At 61.9% G+C, this 22,199-nt stretch overlaps 1 protein-coding gene across 1 annotated transcript; it reads right to left on the minus strand.

Moving 5' to 3' along the window:
• Positions 1-60: 60 nt before the first annotated feature.
• WNT10B (Wnt family member 10B) lies at positions 61-17,627 on the minus strand. The gene is made up of 6 exons (XM_074934976.1): positions 16,953-17,627; positions 15,513-15,624; positions 3,608-3,750; positions 1,904-2,166; positions 943-1,304; positions 61-507 (listed from the first exon to the last, which is right to left on the minus strand). Exons 3-6 carry the CDS (start codon positions 3,646-3,648, stop codon positions 61-63), a joined length of 1,113 nt encoding a protein of 370 aa, XP_074791077.1. The 5' UTR covers positions 3,649-3,750; positions 15,513-15,624; positions 16,953-17,627.
• Positions 17,628-22,199: the final 4,572 nt, after the last annotated feature.

The raw sequence follows: 22,199 nt of genomic DNA on the forward strand, positions 1-22,199 counted from the left end.
CCCGGGGGAGCTCCACCGGGGCGTGTGGCGCGCGGGGGGCCGGCGTCCCGGGGCCCCCCCTCACTTGCAGACGCTGAGCCAGGCGCCGAGCCGGCACTCCTCGCAGCGCACGGCGCAGCACCACTGGAAGCGGCAGCGGCAGCGCTCGCCGCGGGTCTGGCGCAGGAGGTTGTGGCCCCGCCCGCAGCAGAGGCTGGCGCAGCCGTCCGCCCGGGGGCTGCTGCGGTTGCAGGCGCGGCCGTGGGTGCCGGGCGAGCCGAGGGCCGGGTCGCGCTCGCAGAAGTCGGGCGAGGGCTCGAAGTAGACCAGCTGGCGGGCCAGGCGGCGCGGGCCGAAGACGCCGCTGTTGCGGTTGCGGGCGCTGATGAAGGCGGCCCGCTGCAGCCGCTCCCGCAGCACCGCGCCCACCAGCCGGAACTCGGGCGCCGCCGGCCAGCAGGTGCGGAACTGGCAGCTGCCCGACGGGCCGTGGCACTTGCACTTGCGCTTCATGTTCTCCGCCACCACCTGCGCCGGGGGGAGACGGGGAGCCGGGTGAGCCGGCGGAACTCCCTGCTGCAGGACCGGGCGGCAGCCGTGCAGCGGCCGCAGCCGCGGGGCCTGCCGCTGCTCATCACCGGCGGCTCCCGGGGGGGGCTCGGGACGAAGCCCCCCGCCGAGACCTGCACACTTCCTGCTTACGCCTGGCCTGAGGCATCTGCCATGGGCCTCCCAGTGAGCAGCCGCGACCCTGCCCCCTAGGGCCCCCTAGGGCCCCCCAGCCCCTATCCCCACCCTGGCCCCCGTTGGCACCCTACTTGTCTCCCCACCCTGCCCCCTAACACCCCTCCCCCTTCTCCTTGCCCGCTGTGCCCCTCCCCCAGTGACCCTGCCCCCTCTGTGCCCCTCCCCCATGCCCCGCAGGTACTGCGCCCCTCCCACACCATGCCCCTCCCCCCATACCTGTCTGCCCACCCAGTTGTTGTGGACCCTCATCCGGGCCTGGATGTCGCGTGGCGCCTCCCGAGGGTCCAGGAAGTCCCGGGAGAAGCGCTCCCCGAAGCTGATGTCGGGTCCGCAGCCGCCCCACTGCCAGGTGTCCTGTGGGCTGGGCTCGCCCAGGAGCGAGGCCAGCTGAGGGGGGAGGCCCTTGCCCCGGGACAGCGCCTGCAGCTGGCTCAGCTTCAGCCGGCGCTTCTCCGGGCTGCCGCGCTCCCGCCAGGCGCAGCCGCAGCCCTGCAGCTTGCCCAGGCTACAGGCCGTGGCCACCGAGTGCATCACGCCAGCCGCCAGCAGGGAGAAGGCGAAGGCGCTTTCCCGGAAGCCTGAGGAGCACAGGGGGAGGGGGTGAGCTGGGGACCAGGCTGGGCCCCTCCCAGGAGACGAGGAGGAACCCGGGCACCCTCCCCCCTGCAGAAGTGCAGCTGGCTCTGGGGTGGAGCATGAGGCAGCCCGGTCGGCAAGGAGGAACAGAGTATCCAGCTGAAACTGGCCGGGCGAGGGGAGGGGGAACAGGGTCACTGGGGTCAGATTTCCGCCAGAACTCCTGGGTTCTTTCTGAACACACCCAGGATCCTGTGCCCAGCCCCGCAGCCATGCACCCCAATCCCACCCCATCCCCCCAGATCTGGGACCTTGGGGCGTCTCTGCCGGAGCGGCCCCCTTCGCGCCAGCTGGGCCTTGGGCTGAGACCCACAGAGCTCCCCGCGCCCTGGGAGTGGGCTGCCCCGGCAGGAAGAGGCAGGCCGCGGCTGGCTCCGGCTCCCTCGCTTTGATCCTGGGTTCATTCTTCGCTCCTCTCCCTTGATGCAGGGGCCAAGGCAACCTCAGAGGCCACTCCAGGCTGCGGGGAGCAGGGAGGGGGTGGCCCCAACGCGCCCTGCCAGCTGCACTGGGGTGGGGCTCCCCCTGCTCCGGCCCTCACCTCTCTTGAGGATGGCGCTGTCCTGCAGCACCTGGCCCGTCCGCTCCAGGCTGGAGCAGTTCCAGCGCTGGTCCCGCAGCTGGTGCTGACACTCCTGGATGGCGACCTGGATGCCCTGCAGGGCCGAGGCGGTCACGTCGGGGCTGCGCACGCACAGCCCCATCTGGCGCTTGCTGAGCCCCGGCAGGGTCAGGCACACCGTGTTGGGGGTCAGGTCAGAGTCGCTCGGTAGCTTCAGCCCCAGAATGTCGTTACCCAGAGCCCTGGAAGGGAAGCAAAGCACATGAGAAGAGTGGAGGGGAGAGAGCCCAGGAGTCCTGGCTCCCAGCCCAACCCCCCTGCTCTGACCACTAGACCCCACTCCCCTCCCAGAGCCAGGGATAGAACCCAGGAGTCCTGGCTCCCAGCCCCCCTTGCTCTAACCCTCTGGACCCCTCTCCCCTCCCAGAGCCAGGGATAGAACCCAGGAGTCCTGGCTCCCAGCCCCCCTTGCTCTAACCCTCTGGACCCCTCTCCCCTCCCAGAGCCAGAGAGAGAACACAGGAGTCCAATGTGCCATGCACACTCAGCTGGACCCATGGGCAGCCTGCATCACATGTGTGTGCAAGGCGTGTAAACCCAGGACCATCCCCTCCACCCCCGCAGGAGCTCTGCACCTGGCCCCGTTGGCAGGGGAAATTCCCCCCTCACATACACACCCCACCCTGGAACCAGATTAAAGGGGTTTGAGGATTAGGTGCGTCACCCTCCGGCTCGGCACCCACTCCGGGGGGAGGGCGGGTGTTCCCGTGATGATGTGAGAGCCCCCTGCCCCCCAGGTCTAGAACGGGGGTTTCCATGGCAATGGAGGGAGGGGCCCGTATAACCTGGGTGGCCGTGGAGACAAATATCTGGATGCTGAAGGGGAAATAGCGAAGCTTCCTGCTATGGGGAGGGAACGTAACCCCCCCCGTGACCCCCAAGAGACCCCGTAACCCTCAGGCGATCCACCCCCACAAACCGCCCGAACTCCCCATGAGACCCAGCCCCCCATAACCCTGCACAAGATCCAGTCGGTGGCCTCCTGGCTCCCAGCCCCACCCCCTTCTTCTAACCACTAGACCCCACTGCCCGCCCAGAGCTGAGTGAGAACCCAGGAGTCCTGGCTCCCAGCCCCCTGCTCTACCCACTAGCCCCCACTCCCTGCCCAGAACCAGGGTAGAACCCAGGAGTCCTGGTTCCCAGCCCCCTGCTCTACCCACTAGCCCCCACTCCCTGCCCAGAACCAGGGTAGAACCCAGTAGTCCTGGCTCCCAGCCCAGCCCCCACTCTATCCACTAGACCCCACTGCCCGCCCAGAGCTGAGTGAGAACCCAGGAGTCCTGGCTCCCAGCCCCCTCCTCTACCCACTAGCCCCCACTTCCTGCACAGAACCAGGGTAGAACCCAGGAATCCTGGCTCCCAGCCCAGCCCCCACTCTATCCACTAGACCCCGCTCCCTGCCGGGGCCAAGGGTAGAACCCAGGAGTCCTGGCGCCCAGCCCCTGGCACAGGTGGCCCCGCGGGCAGAGGGTGCGGGGTGTGGAGGGGGGGACTGCTGAGACGCGGCGGGGCCGGCACACACCGGCTGGACGGACGGGCGTGTCATGCCGAGCCCGCGGGCGGCTCCCCGGACCGAGCCTGCCAGCCAGGGACCCTGCTGCCCCCACGCCCGGCCCCACTTACCGGCTCCAGAGGAAGAGGGCGAGGAGGGGGGCGAGCCCCATGCTGCTCTGTCGGGCCGGGCGGCGCCTCCTCCCTCATGTCCCGGCCCAGGGAGGGGCGCGGGGGGGGGTCGTCTCCTGCTCCAGACAGCTGCGGGCTGGGGACTGGAAGGGGCCGGGGGTCGTTAGTGGGGGGAAGATGTCCCAGCCCCCTCCCCCCCCTTCCCCGCAACATCCTTCATCCCCGGGGTCTCAACCCCTTACAGGTAGTGAAACTGAGGCAGGACATGGGGAGCCCAGGCCCCGCCCTCCCCAAAGGGCCCCCGGGGGATTACCCCAGCCCAGCCTCCCTACAGGGACAGGGGATCCCCCGGAAAGCCCTGGGGCAAACTCAGCGCCCGCCCCCCGCAGCACAGAGAGCCCCTGGTTCCCTCAGCCCCCTCCCTCCTTCCTCGTTCACACACCGGTCAGTCTGTCCGTCTGTCCCCGCAGCCCCGGCCCCCAGACCGAGCAATGCCTGGGGGAGCCCAGATGGACGCCCCCCCCGCGGCCCACCAGGCGGTCGGTCGCGCACCCTGAGGTGCCCTGCTCTGGGCGGGGGGAGGGCGGGGGAGGCCCCGCGCTGCGCCGGGCGGGGCTGGGAATGCGCCGGTCCCCTCCCTCTCCCTGGGCAGCGGGAGCCTGGACCGCATCTGCCGAGCTGGGCGGGTCCCAGCATCCTCCCCACTCCCACCCTGCCCCTGGGGCCAGGCTGCAGGGCCCCCAGCCGGGCGGGGATCCCAAGGGCCAGAGCACGCAACCCGCTGCAGGGGCAGCGGCCCCCCCCTCATCTGAGGAAAGACTCTTACAACGACCCTGGTCAGACCCAGACTGGCCTAAGCCCATCGGTCCCGGCCCCCTCCCGCAAGCGTCCTTCGTGAAACTGCAGTGAAAAAGCCCCTGGTCCCTGGGTCTCCCCAGCCGCGGGGGCACCTGGGCATCACCCCAGCACACAGGCACGGGCAGGAGTCCTGGCGCCCAGCCCCCCCTGCTCTAACCCACTAGATCTCACTTCCCTCCCAGAGCCGGGGAGAGAACCCAGGAGTCCTGGCGCCCAGCCCCCCTGCTCGAATGGTATATTTGAGGGCATAAGCCCCAAGAGGGAGGTGAGAGGGACAGCTGGGTCACTGGCAGGAAAGGAAGGGCTGATGCTAGATCTGAGGAGAGCCTGAGATGGACTTGCTGCCCTGGGGGATGAGGCGGGGGGGGTCCCACTCCTGGAGCTGGCCGAGCCCTGGGGTCTGCTGAAGGGACCCGTCCTGACTTGGGCCACGCATGAGCCATTGGGCACCTCCCTGGCAAGTGCACTGCTCAGACTGGCCACAACCCTGCCCCCCCCCCATGCATGGGAAAATCCCTCCTGGAAACACGGGCCACTGGAAACACCCCCCACCGCCACATTGTCCACCCCCTGCACCCACAGTATACACACACTGCATCCCCTCACTGCACCACTCCTCCCCAGTTCGTATTGCGTACACACTGCACAGACACAGTGCTGCACTCCACCGCACTGCACCCATATTGTACACACACTGCATCCCCTCACTGCACACCTCCTGCCCCACACATCCCACACACTGCACACAGTCCTCTTCATGCCTCCCTCTGATCCCAGCTCTCTCCTCTTCTGCTTTCCTGACACTCGCTTTTGTTCGCCAGAACTTCAAGGCTTCCTTCAGTGGTTTGCTCTTTCCCTTTCCCCATTCACTCCTTCACCGCTGCACTCACCTCCTGGCTCACATGCTACCTAATTTACCTAATCTGTCAATTTCCATACACCCCCTCTCTCTATCCATCCATCCATCCATCCCCATACATCCCCTCTGTCTGTCTATCCCCTATACCACCTATCTATCCATCCCTCCCACACACCCCCTATGTCTGTCTGTCCCCTACACCCCTTATCCATCCATCCGTCCATCCATCTATCCCCATACATCCCCTCTGTCTGTCTATCCCCTATACCCCCTATCTATCCATCCATCCCCATACACCACCTCTGTCTGTCTGTCCCCTACACTCCCTATCTATCCATCCATCCATCCCCATACACCCCCTCTGTCTATCCCCTATACCCCCTATCTATCCATCCATCCCCACACACCCCCTCTGTCTGTCTGTCCCCTACACTCCCTATCTATCCATCCATCCATCCGCATACACCCCCTCTGTCTATCCCCTACACCCCCATCTATCCATCCATCCATCCTCATACATCCCCTTTGTCTGTCTGTCCCCTACACCCCCTATCCATCCATCCATCCATCCCCATACATCCCCTCTGTCTGTCTATCCCCTATACCCCCTATCTATCCATCCATCCCCACACATCCCCTCTGTCTGTCTGTCCCCTACACTCCCTATCTATCCATCCATCCCCATACACCCCCTCTGTCTGTCTATCCCCTACACCCCCATCTATCCATCCATCCATCCTCATACATCCCCTCTGTCTGTCCCCTACACCCCCTATCCATCCATCCATCCCCATACATCCCCTCTGTCTGTCTATCCCCTATACCCCCTATCTATCCATCCATCCCCACACACCCCCTCTGTCTGTCTATCCCCTACACCCTCATCTATCCATCCATCCATCCCCACACATCCCCTCTGTCTGTCTAGCCCCTACACCCCCTATCTATCCATCCCCATCCACCCCCACACACTCCCTCTGTCTGTCTATCCCCTACACCCCCTATCTATCCATCCATCCATCCTCACACACCCCCTATGTCTGTCTGTCCCCTACACCCTCTATCTATCTAACCATCCATCCCCATACACCCCCTCTGTCTGTCTATCCCCTACACTATCTATCTATCTGTCTGTCTGTCCCCAGGCACCCCCTCTGATTGTCGATCTATCCCCATAGGCTCCATCCAGTGGCGGGGTCCCGCTCCCAGCTGGGACGTGCGGCACAGAGACACCCTCCTCCCCTGCTCCCTGCCACACTCACCCCTTCCTCGCTCGCCACCCAACGCCCCGCTGCTCACTCCCCGCCCGGCCCAGCCCAAACCCCGCTCTTGCCTTCTCCCGCCGCTCAGCCGCCTCGCTCCCTGTGCCGGGCTCTGCAGCTCCTGCCCGCTCCCCCTCCCGGGCTTCAGCCCGCTCCCCCGCGGGGCGAGCTGGTTCTCCGCACCCCCACCCCCAGCCCCCTCCCCCGGCTCCTGCTACGATCCGAGGATCGCGCTGCCCTGCAGACGGGCTCAAGTTTTTCTTGGATCTGGGGAGACTCAGCCACACCCCGAGCCGCCCGCCTGCGCCCAGCCAGCCCGGCACCCTGCCGCCCCCATCGGCTGAGCGGCCCCTACCCAGCCCCGTGCGCCCCGGCCAGCCGCCCCTCCCTCCCCGTGCGCCCCATCTCTCCCTCCCCCCCGTGCGCCCCTCTAGCTGCCCCTCCCTCCCCGTACGCCCCATCTCTCCCTCCCCCCCGTGCGCCCCAGCCAGCCGTCCCTCCCTCCCCGTGCGCCCCTCTAGCTACCCCTCCCTCCCCGTATGCCCCATCTCTCCCTCCCTCCCCGTGCGCCCCATCTCTCCCTCCCCATGAACCCCCATCTGTCCCCATACCCCCTCCCCCCAGGGGCTGTAGGAGCTGGTAGCGGTGACTCAATGCGGGTCGGGGGGTGATGCTGTACTAATGAAGACAAGGTCCCCCACGTTTATGCTTCCTAGCAATCAGGGGTGCCGTGTGGTGTCAGGAGGCAAACCCCGGTGTCCTGGCCAAGCCCCGCCCTGGGACAGTCCATTCTGCCCCCTCCCTTGGACACTTCCTGCTCCCAACACCAGCGTGTAGCTGGTGCCACGCGCTGCTCCCGCACCCCAGAGGCGGCCGCGGCTCACTGCTGGGAGACCGAGCTTGGGCCGCGGAACAGCTGCTGCGCTCCACCCCAGAGGCGGCTGCCCCGCCCCGCAAAGGGGTGTCAAGCCATCCCTGCCCAGGCAAACCCAGAGCTCGGGGCCAGGGCTCCTGTCGGGGGCACAGCTGCTGTGCCGGGCCCGCTGCTACGAGCCTATCCGCCCCCCGGCCGTGCCCGCGAGGGGCCCTGGCGCAGAGAGCGCGCCCAGCCAGCACCAGCTGTCCGGCCCGGCTGCCCGCCGAGGACGCTGCTGCCCCGGCCCCTGGCACCGGGCAAGAGGCCCCGAGAGCGGCTCGAGGGGAGGCCAGAGCCCGGCCGGACTCCTGGGTCCTGCCAGCTGGAGCGCGGCCAGCCCCGCGCCGGGGACTTTCCAGGGCGGGGATGCGCGTTTCATCTCCATGGTTGGTGGGCAGGGCCCCTGCGCGCCACGGCCCCCGCTTCCCTGGAGCCGGGGACGGGGCCCGCAGCGCCCCCGCCGCCGCCGCCCTTCTGGGCTCCGCGGGGCGGGGGGGGAGAGGCAAGAGACGCACGTGCCTTTGGCCAAATCCACCGTGTAGAGCAAAGCTACATCTGCGACCCCCCCAGCCCAGCGCACAGTCCCCCTGCGACCCGCCCTCTCGCCCGGAGCACAATTCCCCGTGCAATCCCCCCAAGCCCAAAACGCAGCCCCCCTGAGAGCCCCCCCCAGACCACAGGACCCCCCCCCGAGACTCCCCCAGCCCAGAGTGCAGCTCCCCTACACCCCTTCCCCCCCCGCAGAGCACAGCCCCCTCCACCCCAGTCCCCCAGCACAGAGCATAGCCCCCCAGCCCAGAGTGCAGCCTCCCTCCAACCCTTGCCCCACCCCCCAGAGCGCAGCCCCCTGCCCCCTCCCTTTAACCCCCTGTGACAAAGTGGGACTGTTCTTAATGTTTCCTCTGAATAGTGTGGGGGGTGCCTCAGTTTCCCCTATGCAGTTCTTAAGTATCTAGGGGGTGGGATAAGGGTGTATGATCATTGCAGAGCCCTAGAGGGCAGGTGTGTGCAGGGGTCTGGACACAGAGAATGGCCGACACCCTGTTTCCTGGCCACTGATGGCCTGGGCCCTTCCCCCCTGCAAGGTGAGAGCTAAAGGGTTGGAGAACAAAGGAATCGGGTGACCTCCTGGCCGGGGAAAGGAACAAAGCCCAGAGGAGGAGGGGCTGGAGGGAGTTTCAGTTTGGGGCTGGCTGGGACATGGAGTGAAGGGCAGACGGGGTTGTCTGGCTCACTGCCCCCCAAAATGGACCCAGCTGAGGGGTCCCGTTCTCTGCACCTACAAGCTCTGTGTTAGACCATGTTCCTGTCGTCTAATAAACCTTCTGTTTTACTGGCTGGCTGAGAGTCACGTCTGACTGTGGAGTTGGGGGGCAGGACCCTCTGGCTTCCCCAGGACCCCGCCTGGGCAGACTCGCTGTGGGAAGTGCACGGAGGGGCAGAGGATGCTGAATGCTCCGAGGTCAGACCCAGGAAGGTGGAAGCCGGGTGACCTAAAGACAGGCTGCTCACAGGAAGGCGACTGCCCCAGAGTCCTGACTGGCTTCATGGGGAGCAGTTCCAGAGCATCGCCCAGGGACTCCGTGACACCCCCTCGCTGCCCCCCTAGAGCGCAGGCTCCCCCCACAGGTGCAGTCTCTGCTGTGACTGCCGGAGATGATGGTGACTCAGGGGCCGACCCAGAGACAAGAGTGGCAGAGCGGTGGAGGGGGGCATTTCCCAGCCCCAGGGGGCTCCCCCACAACCTGGGCTCTGGTGGGTTCATGGCCCTGGCCCTGGCCCTACACTCTGCAAAGGATGATCTTCTGGTTCTATATCAGGACTGGGAGCCAGGACTCCTGGGTTGTACCCCTGGCTCTGAGAAGGGAGGGGGGTCCAGCGGTTAGAGTGGCGGGGCGTGGGGGAGGGCGGTGGAGGCTGGCAGGTTCTATCCAGCCCTGGAAAGGCCCCGGCTACCCAGTGCAGATCTCATGAGTTGAGATCCAAGAGGCCAGAAGGGAGCCCTGAGCCCATCCAGGCTGGTTGGTAGGACACAGGCCCAAGACCTGCCCCAGCATGATTCCCAGGCAGAAAAACATCCAGGCTTGATTGAAAAACAGTCCGTGCCAGAGACCCCCCCGCACCCTGGTAGATTGTCCCCTGGTTACGAATGGCCTGGAGGGGTCAATAGGAGCTATGGGGTGGAACAGGGGGTGATGTCCCACATCAGCGGCTCTCTTCCCCCTCCCCACACTAGGCCAGCGAGGCTGCTCTCTGCTGCGGGAGGGGGAGGCATGTTGGGCTGGAGGATGAACCCTGTGCTGGGGTCTGCTGGCTCCCTGGCCAGCCTGGGGGCTGGGGGAGAGGGTCTCTTTTTGGCCTCCCTGTGTGGGGGTGCCTCAGTTTCCCCTAGGCAGTTCTTAAGTCTCTAGGGGGTGGGATAAGGGTGTACGATCATTGCAGAGCCCTAGAGGGCAGGTGTGTGCAGGGGTCTGGACACAGAGAATAGCCAACACCCTGTTTCCTGGCCACTGATGGCCTGGGCCCTTCCCCCCTGCAAGGTGAGAGCTAAAGGGTTGGAGAACAAAGGAATCAGGTGACCTCCTGGCCCGGAAAGGGACAAAGCCCAGAGGAGGAGAGGCTGGAGGGGAAGGCAGGTTGGGTATGGCTGGGGACATGGAGTGAAGGGCAGACAGGGTTGTCTGGCTCACTGCCCCCCAAAATGGACCCAGCTGAGGGGTCCTGTTCTCTGCACCTACAAGCTCTGTGTTAGACCATGTTCCTGTCGTCTAATAAACCTTCTGTTTTACTGGCTGGCTGAGAGTCACGTCTGACTGCGGAGTTGGGAGGCAGGATCCTCTGGCTGCCCCAGGACCCCGCCTGGGTGGACTCGCTGTGGGAAGCGCACGGAGGGGCAGAGGATGCTGAATGCTCCGAGGTCAGACCCAGGAAGGTGGAAGCTGTGTGTCCTGAAGATGGGCTGCTCCCAGAGAGACTTCCCCAGAGTCCTGCCTGGGTTTGTAGGGAGCAGTTCCAGAGCATTGCCCGGGGACTCCATGACAGCTGGTGGCAGCGGTGGGATGTACTGCACCACACAGATAGTGCTTCCTGCAGTAAGTGACTGGGGAGCAGTAAAACGAAGGGTGACTGATGAGGACCAGGCATGCTGAAGGCTCAGAGAGGAGCGGTTTTGGGGGGCGATTAACCCCTGGGAGTATGTGACCAGCGAGAAGGACTGTGCAGTAATGGGGTCCCCCTGGGGACTGCGGTGAGCAGTCTCAGGGCGGAGGAGCCTGCGGCTTGGACCTGGGAGAGAGAAGAACTTTTGCAGCAACAGGGTTCCCCTGGGGATTGCAGCGAGCAGTCCAAGGGGCAGAGGAGTCTGCGGCTCTACCCTGGCAAAGAGGTGGTGACCTCGAGAAGGGCTGACACACTAGGGGTTCTCCCTGGAAACCGTGGGGAGCTGAGAGCACACAGGCCTGTGAGAGTCCACAACAACTTGGGAAGAGCGGAGTGATGGTCTGTCACCGTCTCCTTAAGAAGGACATTGTAACCCCGTGCAGAAAGAAAGGGTTGAGCATTGGAAAGTTCACCAAGGCACAGTTAATCGTGCAGCTGGAGGAGGATGACCACCCTAAGGAAGAGATTCCTGACCCAAATGGGGCTATAGAAGGATCTGGGAGCCGCTGGAGTGGGAGCCAGGCATCCCCAAGACTCCTGTCCCAGACCAGATGAGGGTCTTCATGATCGGGTTCCCCATCTGGGGATCAGAGACGGATGGGATTGGAGCTGAGTCCGAGAGAGCAAGAGGACTGTGAGAGACAGCGAGAGCCCGAGAAAGAGCTGCAGAAGCAGCATGAACTGGCGATGGTGGGGCGGAGAGGCATAGGGGACCTCCCAGGGGTGAGTGGGGATAGACCCCGGGGGGCCAGTTCTGCAGGGAACCTCGAGACTAAATTGCTGCCCCTGGTTAAGGGGTGGGGGAATGTGGATGCCACCTCACTGCCTTTGAGCAGGCTGGCGATTTGAACGAGGGGGACCCTGTGGAAAAGCCCCGGTGTCTAGCTCCCTTGCTGGGTCCCAAGGCCATAGACTCCGTCAGCCAGTTGGTTTGGGAGGTGGACAGGTTCTCACTCCTGACCCCAACCTATATGTCTGTGTGGAGTTTCCTGGGGCCAGGCCCCTCAGACCCCCAGTGGGAGCGAAAGGTGATGGTCAATGGGGAGACATTCCTGGGGTGCCGAGATCCTGGGACAGAGAGAACTGTTGTCAGACCCTGGGTGGTGCAGCCTCAGATGCTGAGGGGCTGTATGAGCTGGGCGAGGGTCCCAGGGATGAAGCCCTTCGCTCTGTCTATGGCCCAGATCCCTGTGCAGACCCAGGAGGGGTGGGGCTGGCTGGCTGTTGGGGTTCTCCAGGACACCAGCTGCAAGACCCTGTTGTGGGGTGACTGTGTCTCTTTGGGACAGGATCCAGGCCCTGCTCCGGTAACGGCCAAGGGTTTGAATTTGAATCCAGGGAACCAATCAGCCGAGAGGGAAATGGTCAGTGAAAATACAGATGACCTGGCTGGCAGCGGGGAGGAACTGCTAGGCTTGGGCTACCTGCCTGCCTGCAACCAGACCCCTGGGGCTGGGTGGGACAGAGAGATGCTCCCTGCCCCATTGCACCCTGGAGAAGGGGCTCACGCTGGCTCTGATGCAGTGAGGAAAGTAGTGAGCTCACTGCCTGCCCCCACTTGGACACAAGGGCAGCGCTGAGCAAGGGGGGAGATAAGACCCCAGCTGAGTGGGTGGAGACACAGGCAGGGCAGGGGATCTGTTGGGAGTGGCAAGGTGCTTGGTAAGGAAAGTTTGGATGAGCCAAGGCAGCCTTGTGAGCTGATGGCTGTGTCTAGTCAGCAGGGTGGGAAGGCGAGGAGAGTGGAAGATGAGTGTCCCTGGACCTTACCTGTTAGCTGGGTGGAGAAGTGAGACAGGGAAGGAAATGTGCCTGTGTCTGTCAGGGGTATTGACTTGCCTATGGAGGGAGCTACCCTGATCTCCAAGCCGTTGTCTGTGACCAGCCTTGTGTGCTGGGACAAGGGGAATGAGATCCCAAGCTGGGTGTCTGGGAAAGGAGAAAGTGTGTCCGGCTCTTCTTTGTCTGTGGAGCAGACAGAAGGGGCCCTTCGGCCTGTGATGGTTGAGGGTAGTGCAGTTGTCTCAGAGCTGCTTCTGGATTCAACTGAAGCCCAGGAAGGGAATGGTCCTAAGTTTGTGTCTGCTCGGGAGAATAGCCCTGTAACTAGGTTGCATCCAGTTAGGGTCTATGTAAAATCCCAGAGCCCAGACAATTCTGGTGCTTGTATTTTGCCTGTTGCTAGTGTGTGGCTGGGAAAGGGTGGAGCAACTCTGTCTAATCAGGGTGAGATCCTAGCCAGGGCACAAGGAGAGCAGGAAGGTGATGTGATTGTGTTACCTACTGAGGGTGTGGAAACCTGTCACAAGAAAGAAAAGATTCCTGAACTTGTGTGTGGCAAAGGGAAGGAGAAGGCTTCTGACCTTTTATCTAGGAAGTCTGTCAGTTTGCCTGAAAGGGGATTGTGTAGGAATCCGCCGGATGGGCCAGAGGTAATTCTGGATGTAAGTGAGACCCAGAAAGAGTCTGTTGCTGCTCAGGAAAGTGTTCCTTTAGAGAAAGCTCTAGGTAAAGAGGGTAAGGGCAAAAAGAAAAGGAGGACTTGTGGCATCTTAGAGACTAACCAATTTATTTGAGCATGAGCTTTCCTGAGCTACAGCTCACTTCATTGGATGCATACTGTGGAATTTCTGTGAGGGGTGAATTGTTGCATAGAAAAGCCCCTAGGGAAAGGAATCCTCATGGAGTCTTTGCAAGCAGTTTACTGCAACTGAAGGGTGTGAAAGTGATTTAATCAAGACAGTTTCCGTTCGTAACAGCCAGAAATTTTCTGTTGTGAATGGATCCACTGACTCTCCTGTTGAAAGATCCAGTGTGGATAGCTTTGAGAAGGTCTCAGATGGAGTGAAAGCTGTTAAAGTTAAAACAGTCCTATAACCAAGTGGCTGTGTTGGGCCAGCTTGTTGGAGAGACAAGGTTGTTGAGAAAGGAATGTCTCCATGCTAGTTCTGTAAGTGAACAGTATGTGGCCCAGGTCAAGATGGGGGCTCTTAACCAAGAGAGCCCAAATTGCAGCCCTCCAGACTGGAGCGCTGGGAGAAGACCCGATCCCAGTTTGACCCCCGGGGGTTTTGGGGTGGCATAAGGGCACGAGCCGCATGAACCTTCCCACATGCTGCCTGCGAGTGCTTTCGACCACCCCCGACCTAAGGGAGGGCAAGAAACTTGAAGGGCCTGGTGTAACTCCCCCCGAGGAATGGGAGAGATGCTGGGGCATCCATGGGAACGTTGGTGGCTTCAAACTTCCCCAGGTCACTGGCTAAAGTGAGCCTGCTCAGTTCGATCTTGAAGGGGGGAGAGATGATGAAATGGGACTGTTCTTAATGTTTCCTCTGAATAGTGTAGGGGTGCCTCAGTTTCCCCTAGGCAGTTCTTAAGTATCTAGGGGGTGGGGTAGGGTGTATGATCATTGCAGAGCCCTAGAGGGCAGGTGTGTGCAGGGGTCTGGACACAGAATGGCCAACACCCTGTTTCCTGGCACCTGATGGCCTGGACCCTTCCCCCCTGCAAGGTGAGACCTAAAGGGTTGGAAAACAAAGGAATCCGGTGACCTCCTGGCCCAGGAAAGGGATAAAGGCCAGAGGAGGAGGGGGAGGCAGCTTGGGGCTGGCTGGGGATGTGGAGTGAAGGGCAGATGTGGTTGTCTGGCTCACTGCCCCCCCCAAAATGGACCCAGCTGAGGGATCCTGTTCTCTGCACCTACAAGCTCTGTGTTAGGTCATGTCCCTGTCATCTAATAAACCTTCTGTTTTACTGGCTGAGAGTCACGTCGGACTGCGGAGTTGGGGGACAGGACCCTCTGGCTTCCCCAGGACCCCGCCTGGGCAGACTCGCTGGGGGAAGCGCATGGAGGGGCAGAGGATGCTGAAGGCTCTGAGGTCAGACCCAGGAAGGTGGAAGCCGGGTGAGCTGTGTGTCCTGCAGACAGGCTGCTCCCAGAGAGGAGACTTCCCCAGAGTCCAGCCTGGCTTTGTAGGGAGCAGTTCCAGAGCATCGCCCGGGGCCTCCGTGACAGGGAGAGGGTCTCTGTGGCGTCCTTGTGCCCAGCCTAGGGAGATCTAAGCCCATCTCCCCCATTGCTGTGGCAGTGCCACAGGACCGGAGTCCCCAAAGGACAGGTGCCCAGGGTGGGGTGAACCCCCCTGCCCTCACTAGTGCCCGCTGAGATGCAGCCCCATGCCATCAGGTCCCAGCTCCATCTCCCTGGGGGGGGGGCAGCCTGCCCCCCCCATCCCAAGCCAACACCTGGCTTCCTAATAAGGCTGCGCCCCAGGGCTGGGGCTGGGGAGGGCGTGGGGCTGGTGCGCTGGAATGCGTATGGGAGTGTCCTTGCTCAGACACGGGGTGATGCGTGGCGAGACCTGCCTGCTGCATTGGGAGCCCCCTCAGCCCTGCACCTCAGGACTCACCCCCGGGCTGTGTGGAGAGAGCAGGGGCTGGGACAGGCCCCTGTGGCAGGTAGGAATCTGCAGCTGCCGTGGGGAGGGGGATAGCAAGGGAAAGACTGAGGGAGGAGCAAGGCAGGGGAGACAGGGTGCGTGCTCGTGTTCCCCCATGCCTGCAGCTTTGCGCCATGGGTCACAGCCCCAGCAGCTGGCTTCTTTCCTACCCCTGGCACCAAGGAGCAGGCCCAGGGTGGGTGGGGAAATCAAGGCACAAAGAGCAGAAGGGACTCACCCGGGGTCATGCAGTGGGTCAGTGGCAGAGATGGAATTAGAACCCAGGTCTCCCATTGCCCAGCACGTGGAGAGTTCTCTGAAAACAGCTGCTCAACATGCAGCCAGAGGCAAAAGAGCGAAGAGACTGTTAGGAACCACGAGGACAGGGATAGGCAAGGCACTGGAAAAATACCTGGATGTCAGCCCGTGGGATGCCCACCCTGGCAGTGCTACCTGCAGGCCTGGTCACCTCCTGGCAGACAAGATAGAGCAGAACCGCTCAGAGGGTCTGGAACCGCTTCTGTCTGAGGAGAGATGAAAGAGACCGGGGCTGTTCAGATCGGAAAGGAGAGGGCTGCGGAGGACAGGACAGAGGCCTATACAATCTTGAATGATGTGGAGAAAGGGACTAAGCAGGTGTTATTTACCCCTTCACAGAACAAGAACCAGGGGCCACCTGATGAAATTGCCAGGCAGCAGGTTTAACACAAGCAGAAGGACGTGTTTCTCATGCAAGGCACAGTTAGCCTGTGGAACGCCTTGCCAGGGGATGTTGTGAAGGCCAGAAGTATCACTGGGTTCAAAAAATAATTAGATCAGTTCCTGGAGGACAGGTCAATGACCATAAGCCAAGATGGTCAGCCCCATGCCCTGGGTGTCCCTAAGCCTCTGACTGCCAGACGCAGGGAATTGACGACAGGGGATGGATCACTTGCTAATTGTCCTGTTCTGTTCATTCCCTCTGGGGCACCTGGCACTGGCCTCTGTTGGAAGACAGGACACTGGGCTGGATGGACCATTGGTCTGACCATTCTTATATTCTGAAAGGAGCAACCCCAATAGCAGGCAGCAGTAGGAGGCTGTTATCCTGTATGTGGCCAGCCTCTAGAGAAGGACAGGATACCCACACTGCTGGTGTGAGTCAGGTTCTATGTGAGCATGGGAGGCCCCCTGCCCTGAATGTCAGAGGGAACCACTTGCATCCCCCTCTCCCCCGAGGATGCTGAACTGAGCCGAGCCCCCCATCTGCTATGCCCAGGGACACGCACTGAGCAAGCTGCACTGCACACACTGATGGGGACCCGGCAGGTCCCAGCTGCTAGCACCCACTGCTGCAACTGAAAGACGTGAATGCAAACAAATACACAGGCACCTGTACCAGTCACCGGTACCCTTGCACGCAGCCCTCCCCCCCAGACCTGCACATGCTCTACATGCCATCTTGCCCACGGGTTCTCAGCAGGTTCCATCCACACCCAGACCTCAGACACTTGAACCAAATGACCAACCCCAGGAGGTGGGAGGCAGCTGGATCCCCTTTGTCCATGTTTGTTGACAGCCTCAGAAAATTCAAATAGATTGGTGAGGCAGGATTTCCCTTTACAATAGCCGTGCGGACTCTTCCCCAACATACTGTGTTCATCCGAGTGTCTGATCCTTCTGTCCTTTACTGTAGTTTCTACTCATTTACCTGGTACTGAAGTCAGGCTTCCCAGGTTGCAATCGCCAGCATTGCCTCTGGAGCCCTTTTTAATAATCTGCATCCCATTAGCTATCCCCCCCCCCCCCCAGGCCAGAGGCTGATTTAAGCAATAGGTTGCATCCCACAGTTGTTAGTTCTGCAATTTCATACCTGAGTTCGGTCAGAACTCTTGGGTGAATCCCACCTGGTCCAGGTGACTTATTACTGTTTAATGTACCAATTTGTTCCAAACCTCCTCTACTGACACCTCAATCTGGGACAGTTCCTCAGGTTTGTCACCAAATAAGAATGGCTCAGGTGTGGGAATCTCCCGCACGTCCTCTGCAGTGAAGACCGATGCAAAGAATGCTTTTAGACTCTCCGCAACAGCCTTGTCTTCCTTGAGTGCTCCCTTCGCACCTCCATTGGCCAGTGGCCCCACTAAGTGTTGGGCAGGCTTCCGGCTTGTCCTATAGTTCCAGTGGTGGTACGCTGGGCAGGGGATGGAGGGCCCTGGGTTCAGGGCAGGCTGTGTCCTGGGGGAGTTGGGAGTGGTGGCTCCCTGGCTCTGCGCTACAGCCGGGGTGCCCTTGGCTGATCGCGGCCTTGCAGTGTCCTTTCCCATGCGGCCTCTGTCACTAGCTCAAGCCTTGTTGATCCATGGCTCACTCCAGAAATGCCCCTGGCAGCCCAGCTCTGCCCGCCTGCCGAGGGTCTCCCCACCCCGGGCCCTACACACAGCAACAAGTGCGAGCGCATGTGCTAACTCTTCCATGGACAGATGCCCAGGCAGGCGCGAGCCTCCGGTTCTCTTGAATTCCAGGCATCTCCGCACTGGAGCGAATCTGTCTGAACTCGCTAGGACAGTGTGAAATTCCCCTAGGCTCTGTGGGAGCCGTTAATGTTTAACCGGTTCAGAAAGAGGGAAGCTCTGGAGAGATCTGCTGGGGGGGGGGGGGGGGGGTGCGGACACGGAGCCCATGACCCAGAGCAGGCAGGGGCCCTGGAATGAATCCTGCTGGGGGCTAGGTCATTGCCCTGCTCCAGCCTGTAGGAGGTGCTGCAGGGAGCAGGATAATGAGAGGGAGCAAAGGGGGGGGATGGATAAGTTGCTATCCCAGCTAGGAGGGGGGCAGCCTGGCCCTACCTCCCATCTCCCTGCACGGTCATTTACAGCAGAGCAGAGCGGGTGCGAAGTGCAGCCCTGCCGAGCTTGGGGCACCTGGCACTGGTGTCCCTGCCCGGGGTGCTTCCACCATTCGGCTATCGCGGCCCTGGGCTAGTGAGACGCCGAAGAGACACGGACAGCAGCAGAGAGGGTTTAAAGATTCTTCACAGCTTCAATCATCTCGCTGCGTACAAGAGAAGGAAACCAGGCTTACAATCTATTAACTGCAGAGTTAAGGTTGCCCAGCGCTGTCCTGTGCCTTCCCTGAACCCTAAACCTCTGGACGAAGGGTTAAGGTACATGCTACCCCTGCAGCACCACCCCTCTGCCCCCGCGGGCTGGCCAGAGCCCCAGGACTGGGTCAGCACAAGGGGTGTTCCCAGGAGAGGGGACGTACATGCACGTAACAGACAACTCAATAGCTAAAGCACAATACCAGAGACACAAAACAATAAATGCAAACAGCAGCACTGGCCCAGTGCAAATATGGCCAGCAGCTGTGTGTCAGTGCCTGGCACAACGTCCTCTCAGCTCCTGTACGTGTCACGCGGGCAAAGCTTTAGTAGTGCTCGATAGACATAGGAGGGGGCTCCCCCAGAACCTTTGGGCAGGCCGAGATCAGCATCCAAGGGGGAAAAAAGTGAGTGAAATACCTTTCTGCAGGCCTGGCTCTGGGTGTCGTCCGGTCCAGCCCCGCTGCTTGGCTGGAAGGGAAGATACTTTAGTCAAACCCAAGTTAAGCTCACTACAGGGGAAAGCAGCTGAAACTCTCTGGCCTGCAACGTACAGGAGGTCAGACCCCATGATCCTATGGCCCTAAAGTGTCTAAATTGGCAACAAGTCAGAGCGAGGAGGGACTAAGTGCGTGCGGCAGGGAGCGTGGTGTTTCACGGCACTGAGTGGCAGCCTCTCACTACCCACGCTCCACCCGCCCACGCCACGGGAGCCATCTCATGGGGCAGAATTAATTGGACCCACAACAGTGACACGAGGAGAGGTGCACAAGTGCCATGCAGGGGCATGGACGCCCCTTTCCAGGGCTGAGTGCCACACGTGCGAGGGGTCTTGCCATGCAGCATAGTGAGGACCTCTGGGAGCTGAGCATCCCCAGTCAGAGCTGAAGGCTAGAAGGTCTCACCAGACCACGGAGTCTGACCTCCCAGCACCCACACCCTACTCCAGTGGTTCTCACCCTGCAGCCCACTTGCGGCCCAATCCGCCCAGAGCTGCGGCCCATGTGATGTCCTCAGGGCCAGAGAGGTATTATGGAATGCAGCCCACATAACACACTGCAGCCCACAATGGTAAATAGGTGGGGAACCACTGCCCAACAACCAAAACAAGAGCAAAGCCTCATGGCCCAGGCAGGCTGGACTCTTGGGTGTCCCAGGCCAAGAACAGGAGACCAAGGTGCACCAGTGTCCAAGCCCTCAGCCAGCTCATCTTTCCAGTGCAGGCCCCTTCCAGGGGCCCAAGAGTCCAACAAAAAGCCAAACCACCCAAAGGTCACTGGCCTCCTCCAGGGCTCCCTCTGAGCTCTGCTTTGCTCAGGTTGCTGAGCCCAGCTTCCCAGGGCTTCCTCCCCACCAGATCCCCACTGCCCCAACAGCATAGTCCAACCTACCTACCTCCTGAAGTTAGCTCCTACCCTACTCAATGGCTCCAGCCCTTTTTATAAGGCCCAGGTGCTCCTCAGGGTAATACCTGGCCCCATTAGTCCTGCCTCTCCAGCTGGGAGGCAGGTAATTTTCACACAGGTGCAGCTGGCACCATTTCCCCAACAAGGGGGCCTTATTGGAAATCCTGGGCGGTGGGCGGGCCCATCTAGAGGCCCTCCCACAGCCTTGCAGGAGGGACCACTGGACCCGGGAGCCAAATGAATGCGGGGGAAAACTAATGAACAACAGGGTCAGGAGTGAAGGTCACAGGTTCATCCAGAGGGGGACACCGAGCATAGGACCCCGGACAGTGCCCATTCCTCCTGAGAGCTGTCCAAGGAGCCAGCGGACGCTGCCCAGAGGAACTCTGTCCAGTAACAGGCTGGTTGCCGCACTCAGAGGGCAGAGTTAAGGTGGTGTTGCAGGAGGAGTGTGGCCCTTAGCTCTCCTGGGTTTCAGAGGTTCGCAGTTAGCCATGCTCCACGCTGTGGAAGGTGCCCAGGTGACGGTGTTGGGCAACCTTAACTCTGCATTGACAAAATTTTTGAGCATTTAATTTCCTTAGTTTTTAAAACATTAAATCTCACACCACACCCCCCATGTCTTCCCTCCCGCTGCCTCCGGCTCCTTGCAACAATTACCCCAGCCACGGAAAGTCCCTTCCCTGCCCCTGCGGTGTCTCTCCATGCCCCACTGCCCTGCCTGTCCAGCACCACTGGGTTCTCCCTCCCCGCGGAGAGAGACCCGCCAGTCCAGCCACTGAGGAAAAGGAGCAGAGACTAGCATGGAGACTGTGGGGATATTTTTTTGAAGGGGGTGGGGGGTACTGAGGTAGGGCGGCAGGACAGTCCAGTGGGTAAGACGCTAACCTGGCATGTGGGAGACCCGCGTTCAAGTCCTGGTTCTTCCATAGTACCTGGGTCAGGCTACACTGGAAGTTATACCTGTAATCCTCTCCCAAAGCCATGTGCGCTTAAACCAGCAAAAGGCCCCCTCCTGCTGGGATAGGAGCACCCTCCTGGGGCGTCCTCCCCGGCCGTGTCCCGAGGGGGGTAAAGTCCCACCTGACCGTATGCTGCTGTAACCCTGGGGGTGGGGGTCTGCACGCCAGCCTCTCTGCCCCCTAGCGGAGATGCAGCAAACTGCGGTAGAAGGAATCTGGCCCCACCGTTAAACCATCTCCCCCGACTCCCATAAGGAGCCACAGCACAAAGGGACCCGGGGGAGGGGCTGCTGCTGCTGCCAAAGAGAAGTTATGGCTGGAAGGGTTCAGCCCAGAGCCCCCCAGAGTTGGGGCTCAGGAGCGAGGGGGGATGGACTGTCATGTGCTGGGGCCCTGATCCCTGCCTGGGGCAAGGGGACCTCAAGTGAGGCCCCCTGTGCTCTGGGGGGAGCAGGGCAGGCTGGGGGTCCATGAGGCTGGAGAGAGTGGGCCCCTCGGGGGGGGGTGTCTCTGAAGGACCTGGGGAGTAGAGTTCCCTGTATGGGGAGGAAGTGAGGGTCACTGTGGGAGGGGTGGGGGGCTCCCCCCACAGCAGCAGCAGGCTCGGCCCCTGGGCTTTGTCTGCCATTGAACTGAAGGGATCAATGCCCCTCTCCGGGCGCGTGAGAAGAAAGGGCCATTTCCAGGCAGTAAAGGGACTGAGCCGGGCTAATCCATCCCGCGCGCATGGCTGACCCGGGGAAACGCAGGGGCTGGGGATTAGGCCTGGGGGGCTGGAGGCGGCCAAGCAGCGGGGCCCGAGCACGGCTCATTTCACAGCCCACTAAACCCAGGTTCAGCGCCCAGTCTGGAGCTCCCAGCACTGCCTGGAGCCAAGCGTGGGCACGGGACGGGGCCCAGCCCAGCCAGGGGGCAGCTGCATGGGCTGCAGGCCTGTGGGGGGGCTAACAAGGGTGTCCGTGCCCCCCTGGTCCACTGGGGGCGGGGGACAGCCATGGACAAACTCCGCCACCCAGCAATCCACTGCCATAGAGACCCGTCAGCCACTGTCCTACCCACGCCCCATCTCATCTATCCCCCCACCCTCCTCTATCTCCCCCCTCCCCAATCCCCCCCACCTCCCTCCTCTCCTCCTCTATCTCCCCCCTCCCCAATCCCCCCCACCCGCTACCCACCTCATCCCTCCCCCCACCCACCTCTATCTCCCTCCTCCCCAATCCCCCCACCCACTACCCACCTCTTCCCTCCCTCCCACCCCCCACCTCATCCATCCCCCCACCCGCCTCTATCTCCCCCCTCCCCATCCATCCTCCCCACCTCCCTCCCCTCCTCCTCTATCTCACCCTCCCCAATCCCCCCCACCCTCTATCTCCCCCCTCCTCCACATCCATCCCCCTCACCTCCCTCCCCACCTCCTCTATCTCCCCCCTCCCCAATCCCCCCACCCGCTACCCACCTCCTCCCTCCCCCCACCCCCACCTCCTCCCTCCTCCTCACCCTCTATCCACCTCCTCCCTGCCCCCCACCCCCATCCACCTCATGCATCCCCACGCTCTACCGACCTCATCCATCACCCCACCTCCTCTATCTCCCCCCTCCCCCACTCCCTCCCCAACTCATCCATCCCCCCACCCCCTTCCTACCTCATC

Source organism: Natator depressus, chromosome 20, assembly GCF_965152275.1.
Source record: "Natator depressus isolate rNatDep1 chromosome 20, rNatDep2.hap1, whole genome shotgun sequence".
NCBI lineage: Eukaryota > Metazoa > Chordata > Testudines > Cheloniidae > Natator > Natator depressus.

Bases quoted from the DNA above. Each gene is read 5' to 3' on its own strand.
- WNT10B (XM_074934976.1), bottom strand. From the start codon at position 3,648: ATGGGGCTCGCCCCCCTCCTCGCCCTCTTCCTCTGGAGCCG. The intron at 2,167-3,607 runs GTAAGTGGGGCC...CTTCCCTTCCAG, and splicing joins GCCCTCTTCCTCTGGAGCCG to GGCTCTGGGTAACGACATTC. The intron at 1,305-1,903 runs GTGAGGGCCGGA...TGTGCTCCTCAG, and splicing joins CAGCGCCATCCTCAAGAGAG to GCTTCCGGGAAAGCGCCTTC.